A 15,702-nucleotide genomic window follows, 5' to 3' on the forward strand; every position below is an offset into this window, starting at 1 on the left:
ACATAATTATATACACGTATGATAATAACGGAATTCAATTATTCAGAGAATGCAAAGATGCTTGTTGTCGTGGTTTATTTATTTTTTGTTTTTTTGTTAAGCCAGTATGAAGTTGAAGTACCATTCAATCAGTTAAGATGGTGATTTTATATACTTCCATCACCCTCTACACATATTCGTACCTAAATTACGTAATTGAGGGTCGATCGTGTACGCAATATTCCGCCATCGGCTCTCTCACGCTAATAAATACATTCAATCTCAATATACACAAAGAAACACAAGACTAGATATCTATGAAGAATTATATACGATAAAACTGCCCTGCTTCCTCTAAAAATTGATACAGGGGACTTAAATACTCGCTGCCATGCTCGAAATCAATGCTTATATCTGGTGACATTCCTACACGCTTTCTATATTGAGCCAAGGAATGGCACCCTTAATTAACTGAGAGACAACGAGCAATCTTAATTACTTGTCGAACACTTACGCCGGTTTGGCCTAAAATTATGTGTCGATGTGTCAACCTCGCATGGTCTATTCGTAAATGGGTGAGGTTAATTTATAACATTAATTACAACATTAATAACATTTAATAAATTACATTATTTATAATGTAATTCTTTATTTATTGTACATAATATGTATGCGTAATATTAGATCATAAAATTCTTTTTTATTTGTACAGCAAGCATTAAAATGTAGGTACATATATGTTAATAACCAAATTCGATTATTCAGAGAATGCAAAGATGTCTGTTGTCGTGTTTTATTTTTTGTTAAACGACCTCAAATTATATTATCATATTATATATTATATTTGTTTTATTTCTTTTTATATTTTATGTAATACTGGTATATTTTTTTTAATAAACGCTTTTTATATTTTAATCCATATTTTATTCTAATTAACCCAATTACCAATGTGTGGTGATAATTAGTGACCGTTAATCGATAATTATTCCGAAATCGTGAGATCGCGAACGATTTCGGAATAATTACCAATTACCAATTGTGACGTAACATTTCGATTAATCGATTGTGACATTTCGTATTCTTTGGTATTATCAACGACTCGCTAAGTAAAATATCAACTTTAGTAAAGTTTCCTGTATTAATATTAGAAAAAAAATAGTTTACAATGTAAATTCTAACGTGAGTTAGAGTAATTAATTTAATTTATCTTAATAATATTATTAATTTTAACTTAATAATAAGTACGCTAAATTTCAATTAATCGATATTGGCAGATTTTGTGTTTTTATTATGGTCAGCTCTCTGGCTAAATAATTATAATCTGTGGTAATTTTTTAAAGTAAATATTAAAAATCAGTTTACCATGTAAAATTCAATTTGAATTAGTACTGAATTATTAAATTAATTTAAAAATATTTACTTTGTTTTAATGATCGATGTAACGTTACATTTCGATTAATCGATATGGATCTGTTTTGGTTTCTTTGTTATGATAATGAAACCTTCGTTTAAACCACGCTTATCACAACGAGTAAACATAAGATTTGAAGAAACATACAGTAAAAGATGAGTTTTCTTAAATTAGCCTGTAAGTTCTAACATCTCAATGTGCGTTTTAAGCACCCACTGCATTACAATCCAAATTATATTTAATTTTGTGTTCATAGTAGTCACTACTTCAAGAATTTTTGCCAGGAGGCAATTTGTCACTTCTTCCCAGTTACTGAATGATTCTGCAAGCAGAAATGATTCGAGTGACGATATGGTATGCATTTTTACAATATTTATTGATTTTCTCATAATATGGTTTCATTTTTAGACGTTTAGCTTACACACAGTATGTTGACTGAATGCCAGGAGCGCAATTGGTCTTTATGAAAAAGATTATTATTTAGCTCATTATTTAGCCAGTTTTCAAATGAATTTGTATATTTGAGAATTTTTTAAAGAATTCTCACAAAGTTTGTCCCATGTAGACTGATAGTGTGCTTTCGTTGCAGCCTGTTGAGATGCCGAACCCTTTTCAAAAGGAGAAACAAGTTTGCATACTGTGCAAGATGAAAATCGACCCTGATTTCAAGAACGTGAAGCTCCTGTCGCAGTTCGTATCTCCGTTCACAGGCCGCTTGTATGGCAGGCACATAACCGGCTTGTGCAAGTTGAAGCAGGAAGCCGTCGCCAGGGAAATCAACAAAGCTCAACAAGCTTGTATGATTTGTGATGCTTATACAAATTAATTATTTATTTTTATGATCGTTTTATTGTTTCAGGTTTGATGCCTTATTGGAACAAACAGCCTGAATTCGTTGACGATCCGAAACTTTACAACTCAGAGAAGCCCATCCGGATGCACAGGTTTTGAAAGTTCGGCTGATTTGTGTGTAAATATTAGATTTTTTAATTGTTGAATAAATTGTGCTCTTGTTTTACCAGTTTTATTTTTCAACCTTGTTCATCAGTTTAAATAAGAAATTCAAAATTGTTTTTATTGAAAACATAAAAAAATTAATCAATTGAATTGTTCTAAAATAAAAGAAAAAATACTTAGCTAAAATATTTTAGGAGAGAGTCCCAAGAGATTATGGATTAGGGAAACCTCCATGACCAACGACATGCCTACCAAAAGGACAAATCAACAGAGACTGCCTTGAACAAATCGGTACAGCTTATAGATAAATCAAGATGTGGAAATTTCAACAATGGGTCTCTTGGACACAAATAATACCATTTTCTATATGAAATAATTTCTTTTAAATTACTGCTGTAAATTTATTAAGTTGATCATTCAAGAATAGATTGACATGAAGGACTAGTGTCATTGTTACAACTGATGGCAGTTTATTGACTTCGCCTTTGTTTCCTTTAGTTTGAGCAGCATAGTCAACTTTAATTAGAAAAATAAAAAAAGGGGATCTTTCTTCTTCTTCTTCTTCTGTCATCAGACAAGTTTGAAAATGGATCTTAAGAACAGCATGAAGAAAGCCCCTAATTGCAAAGCTATCATCAGAACCACAAGCATCAAAAGGTCGAAGTAGTAATTCTTCTGTACAACCAAACTTAAATTGAATAAAGTTCAAAGGAAAATTTAATTTGACTCACCTCATCGAAATTCAGTGTTTTTAAGATAACCATTCCATTTTTGGGGCAAGTCGTACCCACTTTGGTACAGGCGATGTTCTTCACTCCTTTCCACTGGTTGATCATCATGGCCTCATTGCCATACTTAAACCATGACAAGTATTGGAACCAAGAAAGATAATTAGGGATGGATCTTTTTTTTAAAAATAAATATTAATAGTTTATTATTGTTGTATATATGTAATTATGGATGTTATGTGATACCCAGTGTTCAAGAAGAAACCGCCAAAGAGCAAAAACGGAATTACTATTGGAGGAGCCAATGATAAAGCCACACTGATGCTTGCACATGCACACGATATAAAATAGCCTATAATTCACATAAAACAGTAAGAGATGTACCTACTTAGAGATTTAAGGTTATTTGGTCTGCCTATGTTTGGTCTTCTCGCAATCATCAGTGACCATAACATAGAAAATAGACCAAAACGACCAATTTGTCCATTTCATAAACATAATATATTAGAAAGGAATTAAAAAAAAAAAAAATCATTACCCAATGCTGTAGAGATGTTTCCTACAAGTACCATGACAACTACCGCCCCAAGCATCCTCTCTAGCTGCGAATTAAAACCGATCATGTAGTACACGATGATGGTGTACATTGTAGAAAGGGTTAAGAACATCGGCAATTCCGCCAGCACTTTTGCTATAAAGTAGACGTCCGTTCTGTACATCCCATTGGTGTGCTCTCTCATAAAAATCGGCAGCTCGCCACAGAATACCTAAAAAGCAGTTCAGATTTGTAATTTTTAGGCTTTCAACTATATTGCTCTTTTTACGTGTATCACGGCAAACATGTTCTGAAAAGTCATGTTTGCGAGGGAGACGAATATAGCACCGTTGATATTCATGACGCCGTCTTGATCCATATTCTGCTGGAAATATACAAGCCCGACGATCAAAGCCACGATCTATATAACTTTTTATTCCAGATTTGTTTGTTTAAAAGATTAATTATTAAAAAAATCTCATTACTATAGTTTGTATTAGTTTTGCTTTGAGCGCAGTTGGATCTTTGAGCACGCTTATCCAAGATCGCCAAAACACTGCTACGAACTGACTGTACCATTTGGCCCTGTACTTGGATATTTTCTTCATTACCTGATACGCTTCATTGTACATCTGTAAATAGCGTTATTTAATTAAAAACATCGGGGCTCCTTAATTTTTAATTTGCCTTGTCTCTTTTCCCGATATCCCTCAACTCCATTGCAACTTGGCTGTTGCTAAACGCTTCGCAGATCGTGCTTATTTTACGTCTGCATTGTTCTTCTTTGCCAGGGGCAACAGCAAGCAGGTTGACATAATAATCGGCAGGGTTGTGATGGCTGGGACACATTGCGCCGAAACTAAAGGAAATCTGGGTTTCAAACTTTTTTTCAGAGGAAAACGTCGGCAAATAGAATTAATTATAATGTTCTAAAAATAAATTAAAGGTTTATATTAAACAAAACCGGCAATCTTGATTGTTGCATCGAATGCTTATAAGTAAAGAACGAAAATCGTGATCTTGAGGCTTCCCGAACCACGTTGATGGACTTTCTGCTTGGTCCTTTTCTACTATTATCCACAATGTTTTAAAGGTTAAAACTGAAACCTTGGCAGATCAATAACACGAATAATATGAAGACTAGCATGTTACTAAACGAATAACCAAAGAAGGCGGAATTGGGATAATTGATTTTGATAAAACTTTTTTTGGTGACACTGGGTAGAAAAATATATGGATTGGTGCAAAATTAATGCTGGTTTTAAAAATTTCTTTTATCTTCTCAGACACTTGTCATGTAAACAAAGTTAAAGATCCTGTATAGCGGGAGCAATGATAACATGTCCCGCAGTTGATATGGAAAAAAATATTGGGATTAATTCCCCTACACCACATGGTAATGAGGACAGTACTGAAAACTATTATTAGTTTCATTAAAGAGAAACCTCCAACAGGAATAAAACTAAAATGGAGAGACAGCAACAAAATAATGAAGGACCATTCGATACTCATGGATCCAAGAGACGACATGAACAGGATGTTTGAATTCTATCAAAACTCAATCAACGTAAGTACCAAAAAAGAATGGGAACGAGAAGAAACACACCTCCTTTAAGAATGGCACCATATTTTCGTACACAGACGGATCTAGACACAGAATGTACAGGGGTAAGAGTATTCAGACCTGGAACCAAATACTCAGAACCCATGGGAATAAATAAAATACCCAGTATCTTTCAAGCTGAAGTTCACGCAATCGAGAGATGTACTCAAGGACTTGAGCTTGTCTAAAGGATACAAAAACAAGAACATATCTATCATGTCCAATAGCCAAGCAGCCATCAAAGCACTAAGCTCAAATATCATTAGTTCAAAGATGGTTTTGAACTTCAAAACCTAACTAAATTTATTTTAGAACAGCAGAACAGAAAGGAGCTGCTACACCGCTGATAGGACCCGAATCCTTCTGTGGCATAGAAACCCACACTATCAATGAGTATCTCTCACAGAAGGGCAAAAAAATGAAGGCACAATGGAATTCACTCATTGGACACAGGCAATGCAAGAATCTCTTAACAAAATTCAAGGGAAGCAGGAACAAACTGCAAATCCTAATAGGATTCTTAACAGGACTCTGCAAGCTAAATGGACAAAGAAGATTGGAGTAATCCAAGACGCACATGCAGATTCTGCAAAGAGGCAGAGGAGACACCAACACACCTATTAACAAACTGTGGTGCTACACTTGCCCGCAGGAGGAAGTACGTTGGGATGTACAATGTGAGTGTAGAAGAGATTCAACCACTGAAACCGGGCCTATTAATCAAGTTCTTTGAAGAAGTAGGACTCACCTGTGTGCTTTAGGCAGAGAACTTAAAACTAGGCGATGTCCTTCAGAATACTCTTTGCTCGATGTCCATATGTAGTTGAAATCTGTTCATTTCTGTTCAGTATTCCGAAGGGTATCGCCAACAATGAGAAGAAACTTGCATCGGCTATCAATCAGAGAACTTTTTTGTTGAAATGCAGACAACACAAGGCCCTGAAGATGATCTCAATAAAGATCGAAACGTTGGCATGATAAAGAAAATGTTTTTCTAAAACCTACGTCATACCAGACCGCATCTCACGATCTCCAAATAATCATTGGCTAACGGACACTAAACACCACATATTCCTGAATTATGGTTAAACTATCACAGCAGAGAAATGTTGCCAAGAAATTGATAATTATAATAATGCATCATGCAGTCATCCCACTGCCAACCCTGCGGAAACTTAAGGACTTAGGATATGAAACTTTACCGCACCCTCCATATTCACCCGATCTCTCGCCTATAGAATTTACCTTTTTTAAGCATTTTGATCACACCTTGAGGGGTAAATTTTTTAAAGAACGCGTTGAAACGAAAACTCTTTCCAAGACTTTATTGTGAGTCGAAATAAAGATTTTTATGTCAGCGGAATAAAAATGTTTATTACACGTTACCAAAGATGTACTGTTTACGCCGTAACAGGATACTCGGGATAAGATTTCGGAAAACCACCCGCCACGTTTCCGGCCTCGTCGTCGGCCAGATCGAGGCTTGAATTCGTTGTGTCGTCGTCTTTGGCAATTTGCAATTTTATATAAGTCGTGATTCAGCTTGAAGTTTATTTTATTTCGTTTATTGTCTTCATTTTTATGAATTTATCGAGGTCATCGCTCCGGTTGGTGAAGTTCCTGAGACATCTGCGTGGTGAAGGTCCCCGTCCCGACTTTTCCTGTCTTTTCCGACCATTTTCCTCCTAGCATCCCCCTTTACCTCAGTTGAGGTAGCTGGACTATCGTCACTGTAGGTGAGTGTTTTATTTTATTTTATAATTCATTTTATTTTAATTTAATTTCAAATCCATATAGTCCACTTGATCAGATATGTACAGATTATGATAGAAAATATTTCGAATAAATTTTCTTTATTTTATAAAAATTAAAGGTTGTTTTGGCCGCCTTTACAAAGCCTGCATTATTTTTGCACCAGCCCAATAAAACTCTTGCCCTATCATTCTTGCCAATGGGCCCTAGGAACCGTGTATTTTGAAAAATATGGGTTTCTGCCTTTGCTGTGGATGCATTTCAAGATGATTAAATATCAGTCGATTTTTTAAAATTTATTTTAATTATTTTTTTAATGTTGGATGAGAACACTCAGAATGAAATATATACACAGCAAATGCTGTAAATAGTATTTTTTTTAAGAGGGTCCGCAACAGCAGAGGTCAACCCTGTGTTTTTGCAACAAAGCCCATTCGTAAGTATGTCGGGTTCGAATGCAGGGCCGCTGGATTCGAACCCGGGACCTTTACCTTACAGTGATGAGCGCCGTGTCAACGCCAAACCGTTACGGCCACCGACGCCCCCCAAACAATAATTTTAAAAATATTTAATTTTTGGCAAAAACGCTCGGTGTTTATAATATTCTTTGACTTAGTTTCAGCAAAAAAATTCGTTAATATCGGTGATAATCGTAAGTAATAAATTGGTAATAATCCGTAGTCCTCCTCTTGAAAGAGTTAAAAGTGCTTGTCCAAACTGAGAAGCAGCATAATTTTTAAGAAAAGGAGGAGGAAGGAGGACAATAACTGGAGTAGACACGATATTCTAGATCTAATATATACAAGTTTTAATAATTGTTTATGTTTAATAATTTTATAAAGATCGCTGTTAACAGATTTCATAGATACAAACTTTTTGAAAAACGTTCCGGCAAGAGCTTGGCTGCCTAGGTATGCGACCTTTCCCTCGGCCATGAACAGGACTTTGTCGAACATGCCGTACACTTGTGACGAAGGCTGGTGGATGGTGCTGATGACGGTTTTGCCTTTTCTCGCCATTTCTTTCATCACCGAGACGACGTTCTGGGCCATGAAGGAGTCCAACCCGGAGGTGGGCTCGTCGCAGAAGAGTATCGGTGGATCCGTTAGCATCTGGAAAAAGCTCGGTGAAATGAAGAAATGATGATAGAAAAAGGCAGCTCACCTCTGCGGCGAAAGCTAACCGTTTCATCTCTCCTCCTGATATGCCTTTGAGCTTTCCGGGTATGCCGACGACCGTGTTTTCACACTTTTTCAAATTTAGCTAATTAAAATCACGCAATAATTGAAATGAGTTTCAACCAAGTCGTATGTATAAAATACAAAAACACTTCGAAATTCAAATCAAGCCATTGTACAAAGTAAATACTTTACAGTGTTCTTTAGAGAAAAGTGTGCTGTTGAACGGAAAAGGCTAGAGTGACGGGACATGTCTCTACTCCATCACGTAATGGCGCGTTTATTTCCCACAGTTTTGCTTTGAAATTGAATGATTTATTACGAACAAATCGATGTTGCAACAATGAAATTCGACAAACCCTGCTTATATCCGGCTAATCTTCTGTTTATTTACATATTAAAAGCAAAAGTCGAAGAGGAAATGGTGTAAGAAGTGGCTCCTGAACAGAAGCCGTAATACCCATATCAATTTGATGAAAGAACTTTCCCTTGAACCCGCTGATTGGAGGAACTATTTAAGGATGGATGAAACGTCTTATTTATTCATTATATTTAGTGTTCTATTGACCAAATTACTTCTTTCAATTATTTAATCTTTTTTGTAAGGTTTAGTTGAAATGAAAAAGCTAGTGCCACGAGCGGGATCTGAATCCATGGCCTTCGGCTAAATACACCGCTGCTCTACCACTTGAGCTATCGTGACTCCGATCCTCTCCGACACCAAAAAATGGCAAAAAGAGAGAAAATTCGAAAGGTTGTAGGTTGAGATGGGGAGTTGGTGCCCGAGTGGATCGAACTATCGAAGTCAGGATAGCTCAAGTGGTTAGCGCAGCGGCGTATTTAGCCGAATGTCGTGGATTCGAATCCCCTCGTGACACTATTTTTTCATTTCAACCAAAACCTTACAAAAAAAAGATTAACGTCTTATTTATATTTACTCCAGCTTGTTACCCCCGTGATTAGAAAACAAAACACAGTCATGAGAGAAATCATCACTACATGAAAGGTTGGAAACCACATTACGATTTCTCGCTACAGGGATGAACTACAAAGAACTTAAGGTGGCCATTCACGATCGCTCCAAGCAGTCCAAACGGAGCGACGCCGTTCCAAAAACCACTTCAATGGCAAAACTGAACTGGCGTGCCCGGCTGTGCCGTATATTCGACCGGTCTAAACTCCATCGCGCCACTCCAAATATCTACGGCGCGACGACGGCATGGCGCGTTCGTGAATGGGAAAACCTGGCGTGGAGGGTGGGGATTTTGGCGCGCTGGCCTGGTCGTGATTGGGAAAACCCTCGTTTTTTTGGCGCAGTCTCCGTCTTCTGTCACTGAGCAAACATCTCCGTCGTACATTCTCAAAAAGTCAAAAACGTTTATTCTTTACTGGTAATGACATCCAATCGAGATTTTATTGTTGAAGTGATTGAATTGTATGAAAGTTTACCATGTTCATGTAGAGATGCGGTATTCCATTTGAGTGCCTGAAATTTGAGGGGCATTCACGACCCTTGATTAAAAAACAAAAGACAGTCATGAGAGAATCATCACTACATGAAAGGTTGGCAACCTCATTACGATTTCTCGCTGCAGGGATGAACTACAAAGAACTTAAGTTCTCTACTACGATTTCTGATCATTGTTATGGGTTATCAATACCGCATCTCTCATTGCATTTGTATCCTTTGTTTTGAAAACGTCGACCAACTGGTTGAGGATTGCATTTCTTTTATTTCTATCGTGGTAATATAATCATTGTCCACCACTTTCATGAACATGGTAAACTTTCATACAATTCAATCACTTCAACAATAAAATCTTAAAGAATAAACGTTTTTGACTTTTTGAGAATGTACGACGGAGATGTTTGCTCAGTGACAGAAGACGGAGACTGCGCCAAAAAAACGAGGGTTTTCCCAATCACGACCAGGCCAGCGCGCCAAAATCCCCACCCTCCACGCCAGGTTTTCCCATTCACGAACGCGCCATGCCGTCGTCGCGCCGTAGATATTTGGAGTGGCGCGATGGAGTTTGGACCGGTCGAATATACGGCACAGCCGGGCACGCCAGTTCAGTTTGCCATTGACGTGGTTTTTGGAACGGCGTCGCTCCGTTTGGACTGCTTGGAGCGATCGTGAATGGCCACCTTTATCCATGACTCAAACCCGAAAGATGTGATGGACTTCAGTTATCTTGTTGCACTTTGTTTGAATCCAGTTGATCAATGGAGGGCACTTTTCAAAGCCTACGCTACTTCTCTTTTCCATGCAGTAACAAACCACAGAATGTGAGGTGTTTAGCGACCGTTAGCCAATGATTATTTGGAGATCGTGAGGTGCGGTCTGGTATGACGCAGGTTTTAGAAAAACATTTTCTTTATCGTGCCAACGTTTCGATCTTTATTGAGATCATCTTCAGGGCTCAAAGTGATTGTTTTCCGTGTAGATATGTCTTTCTTGTGTGTCGTGTTGAGAGTGTCCGGACATGATGAAAATGTTTTTCTAAAACCTGCGTCACACCAGACCGCACCTCACGATCTCCAAATAAAACCATAGAATGATGGCGAGACTTCAGGGTTTTAAACAGATTCATTCTAGACACCTTCCATGTAATTTGAAAAACACCAAAAATTTAAGAAATGTTAAAATACCTCTCTCATAACTTCTTCCGTCCTGGCAACTCTTTTTTCAAAAGGCATACCTTTTTCCATCCTCAGCATGGCCTGTATATACAAAAATTACTACTGAAAATACGGAAGATATAACAATTTCACAGCTTACATGAAAGATCAAGCTTTCTTTGACGGTGAGTGTGCCAATAAATAGGTCTACTTGCTGCACGTAGCCACAAATGGAAGTCAGACTTCTGCTAGTCACTGGCAGCCCGTTAATCATCATGAATCCAGAAACATCGAGTTTCCTGTCACTCCGAAATGTGAGACAATTGAGCAGTGTCGTTTTTCCTGCTCCGCTCGAGCCCATGATGGCCAGTAGCTCGCCCGGTCTCGCCTCGCCATACACTAAACAAATAATTCATGAATTGAATCGTATCTAACTGATTCGACATCATAATTTTCACCATCGCGCAAAAGAGTTTTTTTCACGACTGGTTTCCCTTTCAGCTTGCAGGAAAGTTTGTGGCTGTTGGACACGTTGCATGTAACGGTGACACCCAGCCAGGTGTATATGATATGGTCATCTAAGCTAAGAGCTGAAGATTGCTGTGTAAGTGTTGGATCATCCACCTGAAAACGATGTATTCATTGGGCAGTTGAGAAAATTCAAATGACAGACTACATCAGATTAAAATGTAATATTCCACCCTTAGTTGTGCGCCGTGATTAAAAAACTTGAAGCTTGATCGTTTCCGATCATCTTGATCTACCCATTCTAATTCCTCACCACCTTTAATGACAAATAACACACAAACCACTGGTGATGTCCAAAGCAGACGAAAAAAGCGAGTATGCAGATCGTATACGGTCAAGCTACTGCATAAACTTGAAGCTTGGTCGTTTCCGATCATCTTGAAATACCCATTTTAATTCCTCACGACCTTTAATGACAAATAAAACACAAACCACTGATGATGTCCAAGACAGACGAAAAAAGCGAGTATGCAGATCGTATACGACCAAGATACTGCATACTGTTAACAAAGTTGTTGCAAGTACAGACAGTTCGTTTGAAAAAGTTCAGGCTTAACCGTGAAGCCTTTACAACGTACACCAGCCGACGTTCCTGTTAGTAATTAGTACAAAGTGCATCTGCTCAAGAAGCCTGCGCATAGCAGACAGAACAGTTCGCTTTTTGCAAGCTTGGGACTCTACAGTTTAAAGGAAAAGAATTGGGACAAAAATGAAAGAGAACACACGTCAAAATATGGTTTACTGAGTTCTTCCATCCTCAGACTAACCCGACCGAGCGAGTCACTAGGGTAATCAAGATAGTAATATTCCTGTTAGAACCTTTTCTTAATTTATATAGGATAAAAGAAAGGTAATAAACCTTTAAAACTGTATGCTTTATTAGATGATCAAATGTTCAAATGCGGTGCAAATGTTAAAAACCAAAAAGTAGTAAATCATTATTGTTTCGATGTTTCTCTCGTGAAAACTTAACTTTTGATACTGATGTTATTAGTGATTTCTTATTTTTAAAATTATTATTAATTTTTTAAATAGTTTAAATTGCAAATGTTTACATAGTTTAATCATGTTTTTCTTTTATTTAAATTAAAATGAAAATGATCACATATGGCAAGTTTACCTCTGTGGTACTGAATGACATTTTGGGCTTTTTAGCATGAAGTTTCTGTTTTTTTCATTTGACGTTCAGTCGACGTGATATCGCCTTCGGCAGCTCGTGAAGTTTTCAGCAAGTGCTCAAATTCGGTTCGTCAGATGCTTGCTGAAACGACGCCGCCGCTCGGAAGGACGAAAACCCAAGGAGTGAAGTCTTTCATTTCAAGCGATTATTGAACAAATGGCACAGGACGACTTGGCGAAAAGTAAGTTCACGATGGAAGAAACGGTGGAAAACCGGGCCAAACAGTTCGAAATTGAATTAAATTTAGAATTGTATAATTAAAGGATTTAGATCGTGGATGATGTTTTGTTGTTTAGAAATTTAAACCTTTGTATAAACTAAAAAGAAATAAAAAAAAATCAAAATTTTGCCTCACGACATATTTATCGAAATATCTAACATATGTAACGATAAATTTAAATATTGTATGAACGATTGGTGAGAAAGTTGGCTTAAATTTTTTCTTTTTTTGTTTAATTTTAAAATATATTGATTTAAAAATTCTTGAATCATATTTAACTGACCGCTGCTTGAGAGTGAGGTGCGGCAACGAATACTCTGAAACACAATCCGGCGCCCTAGGGGCATGCTTGGCCCCATCCTGTTTACCATTTATAAAGCTGATTTTCCTACATACCGCAAATTTGTTGTGGTGGCGACATCTAGTTACCACTAGATGCCCCTACCGTTTATGGAATGTTCTCGTTATCCATTCTGCAGGCAATCCGAGTAGAGCTCTTCCGAAATCAGACTCGTCAATACGACGAGGTCTCACCTAGTGGAACATGCGTTCCCGATTTACTCATTGTCAACAAGAAAAGAGGATCTTTAACGTCCGCACCTAGCTTATACGGCCTTATCGGACGTTTTGATTCTCAAGATGAGAGCTAACGCACTTCTGCATACGACGGAAAAGTGTTACCGCCGCAGCATTGGTGTAGTGGTGTCCCGGCCCCTAAGGGTCAGTAGCCACGCTCTCCGCTTGTCCACTCCGAATGGTCGGGCCCGCATTGTGCGTCGGGTCGTACGCCGCACGCGAGGGGCTAACGGGCCGAAATACATCAGCCCCCCCCCCTCGCGTACTCCCTAGATAGAGAAGGCGACTCTATCTCTCTGAGTGTAGAGGCTCCTCCAGCGTAGAAACTTTCGGGAACGCCCCGACAGCGGTTTCGGATTATAAAGTGGGATTGCTACCCACCCCCTAGATGAGCACTGTCTACGGACAAAGGTCTCTTATCGAGCTCAGCCTACACCTGCTGCACGTAATCGAGGGACGCCATAGGTCTAGCCTAGGTGGTCCGATCCTTCGCTTCCCCAAGGGTACCACGCCGGTCATACGCACAACAATGCAAAGCATACTCGTCAGAAACCGCCGATATCACTACCCTTTTCCAATCGCTTACTCACGCATTCGAGGGACTGTAGCATGATCATGACGTCCTCAACGCTTACATGCTGTCGTCCGGTCGCAACGTCTCCCGTGAGGACCAGGTTTAATACATTGGCCATGCGCAAGCTTCACGAAAGGTCCCAGGTAGAAGACAGCCTCTGTCTAAGTTCCCGCCAGGGGCGTCACCACAAGCCACCACGAATCCGTTCCCAATGTGACAGAGGGCCGGATTCTGGAACATTTCTGTCACCCCGTGGTACAGATGGCCATACAACCCTCCCCCGTCTTTGCAGACAGGATCTGGTGCACTGGCCCTCGTGTGACTCTGCTGCCGACCCTGAGGCCGACATAAGACAGCTTGTGCTTTAGAGACACCTAGTGAACACCACCGTCATCGACATCGACCACGACGACAGCAAGAGTCCTCGCAGCATTAGCCTGATTCTCGCCTTCTAAACACAGTCGACTTGGCTAAAAACGCCAACGACTCTCTCGGCTAATTGCTGCACTCGAGTCCTTCAGCCTCTGTGGAGTCAACAGACTCTCGGCCTCCGGGCCTGAGCCAACGGTTCACTCGGTCACGGACTACTACCAACGGCATCACTCACACCCGCCTTTTCAGGGCCACCGAAACTCCCAGTCACTAAAATATCTTCAAACCCGAATCCAAGCAATTCCAACATCAATGTGTTTGAAATAAAGTGAAAAGTAGAGGACAAGAAGGAAAAAAGTACAATCAGTCTTGCTATGCACTGTATTCAATAATAAGGAGCTATAAACTTCCTTTCAAATCAGACACCTTGACTTGGTATCTCCATACAAAACTTATGATAACGTAACAGAAGGCATGGGCAATTCGAAGAAAATTAGGACCTAAATCTGTTTTGACTGTCCAAACTCAACAAGTCATTACTGCCACCATTCTGGACATAGAAAGAAGTGAGAGGAACTGTGGGGTTCCGCAAATCCATCTGGTATTCTGCGCATGCGAATCCGTCCGGTGTGTAAAGTTGCCAGTTGTGTGTCATTTCATTGCAGGGTGCCCTTCCTTGGCTCCATATAAAGACAGTGACATCCCACTCGATATGAGAATTGCTGTGTGAGCATAGAAGCGAATATTTGCGTCTTCTGTCTATTTATTAGCGTGAATGTGCAGTGTGAAAGGGTTAACGAAAGAATATTGAGTACTAGACCAATACGAGTATTGGTAGTAAACTAAATCAACCAAATCAGTAAATAAATAATATGTGTAATTTATAATAGATAGTAAGAGAAAAATGTAAATGTACAGTAAAGGTTTTTATTTGATCTATTAAACATTGATATTTTCCAATATTTTTCAAATTTAACAACATAGTCAGTTTGTATTTTAACAATGATTCTTTTTCTATAGAATTTTGACATGAAATAGCTTAAGTTTATTCTATTTTATGTACAAGTTTTACATAGTTAAAAATACTTACAACCCGCATAAAAGCAGTAGGTACAAATATAAATAAATTAAAACAAAAATAAGTTTTTAAAATACTGCATTGATGAATACCATCGTGCTGTCGGTACTACTGTCCTATGAGGGTAATAAATAAACCAATTTAAGTACTTGAAATATTAATAATTAAAAAAAAAAATTGTGTAGTTTTATAAACTTTTTACTGGTTGAAATAAATAGACTTAAAATTATGCGATTATTTACACTCCAAGGAACATAAAGAAATAAATCCCGGATCATGGATTATGGTTGGAGAGGTTTGTACTAGCTACTCGGCAGCTCACTGCTCGTCTGGCTCGTCCTCTCTCTGCACCTGTGCACGTACGCGCTAGCCGACAGGTCGTCGTCAGACTTCAGGCACAGCTTCGGGC

General features: G+C 38.6%; 2 protein-coding genes across 7 annotated transcripts; one reads left to right on the top strand and one right to left on the bottom strand.

Annotated features, from left to right (window-relative positions):
- Nucleotides 1–1,480: 1,480 nt before the first annotated feature.
- LOC106670107 (28S ribosomal protein S18c, mitochondrial) lies at nucleotides 1,481–2,642 on the top strand. Of its 2 annotated transcripts, XM_014400151.2 has the most exons (5): nucleotides 1,481–1,567; nucleotides 1,647–1,744; nucleotides 1,980–2,187; nucleotides 2,250–2,360; nucleotides 2,542–2,642. In XM_014400151.2, the coding sequence occupies exons 1-4, from the start codon at nucleotides 1,546–1,548 to the stop codon at nucleotides 2,339–2,341; spliced, it is 420 nt and encodes a 139-aa protein (XP_014255637.1). In that variant the 5' UTR covers nucleotides 1,481–1,545; the 3' UTR covers nucleotides 2,342–2,360; nucleotides 2,542–2,642. The 2 variants fall into 2 exon arrangements, with proteins under 2 accessions (XP_014255637.1, XP_014255626.1); XM_014400140.2 differs by lacking the exon at nucleotides 2,542–2,642 and having other exon boundaries at nucleotides 2,250–2,408.
- Nucleotides 2,643–2,736: 94 nt separating this feature from the next.
- Nucleotides 2,737–12,863, bottom strand: LOC106670090 (protein white). 5 transcript variants are annotated; one of them, XM_014400111.2, is made up of 13 exons: nucleotides 12,414–12,863; nucleotides 11,224–11,389; nucleotides 10,926–11,164; nucleotides 10,796–10,867; nucleotides 8,130–8,228; nucleotides 7,839–8,077; nucleotides 4,298–4,469; nucleotides 4,096–4,242; nucleotides 3,900–3,992; nucleotides 3,614–3,842; nucleotides 3,322–3,427; nucleotides 3,079–3,250; nucleotides 2,737–3,022 (listed from the first exon to the last, which is right to left on the bottom strand). In XM_014400111.2, exons 1-13 carry the CDS (start codon nucleotides 12,432–12,434, stop codon nucleotides 2,918–2,920), a joined length of 1,860 nt encoding a protein of 619 aa, XP_014255597.1. In that variant the 5' UTR covers nucleotides 12,435–12,863; the 3' UTR covers nucleotides 2,737–2,917. The 5 variants fall into 5 exon arrangements, with proteins under 5 accessions (XP_014255597.1, XP_024082365.1, XP_014255603.1 ...); XM_024226597.1 differs by having other exon boundaries at nucleotides 3,900–3,995; XM_014400117.2 differs by having other exon boundaries at nucleotides 2,737–2,964; nucleotides 3,900–4,031; nucleotides 12,414–12,862.
- Between the last annotated feature and the right edge of the window lie 2,839 nt (nucleotides 12,864–15,702).

This window comes from Cimex lectularius, unplaced genomic scaffold (genome assembly GCF_000648675.2).
Source record: "Cimex lectularius strain Harlan isolate CLEC.00 unplaced genomic scaffold, Clec_2.1 scaffold85, whole genome shotgun sequence".
Lineage (NCBI taxonomy): Eukaryota > Metazoa > Arthropoda > Insecta > Hemiptera > Cimicidae > Cimex > Cimex lectularius.

Coding starts and splice junctions, on each gene's coding strand:
- LOC106670107 (XM_014400151.2), top strand. CDS start 1,546: ATGAGTTTTCTTAAATTAGCCT. Junction 1,745..1,979: donor ATGATTCGAGTGACGATATG/GTATGCATTTTT, acceptor CTTTCGTTGCAG/CCTGTTGAGATGCCGAACCC. Junction 2,188..2,249: donor CAACAAAGCTCAACAAGCTT/GTATGATTTGTG, acceptor TTATTGTTTCAG/GTTTGATGCCTTATTGGAAC.
- LOC106670090 (XM_014400109.2), bottom strand. CDS start 12,434: ATGTCATTCAGTACCACAGAG. Junction 4,470..7,838: donor GCCGGAACGTTTTTCAAAAA/GTTTGTATCTAT, acceptor GATTTCCTTTAG/TTTCGGCGCAATGTGTCCCA. Junction 4,243..4,297: donor ATATCGGGAAAAGAGACAAG/GCAAATTAAAAA, acceptor CGCTATTTACAG/ATGTACAATGAAGCGTATCA.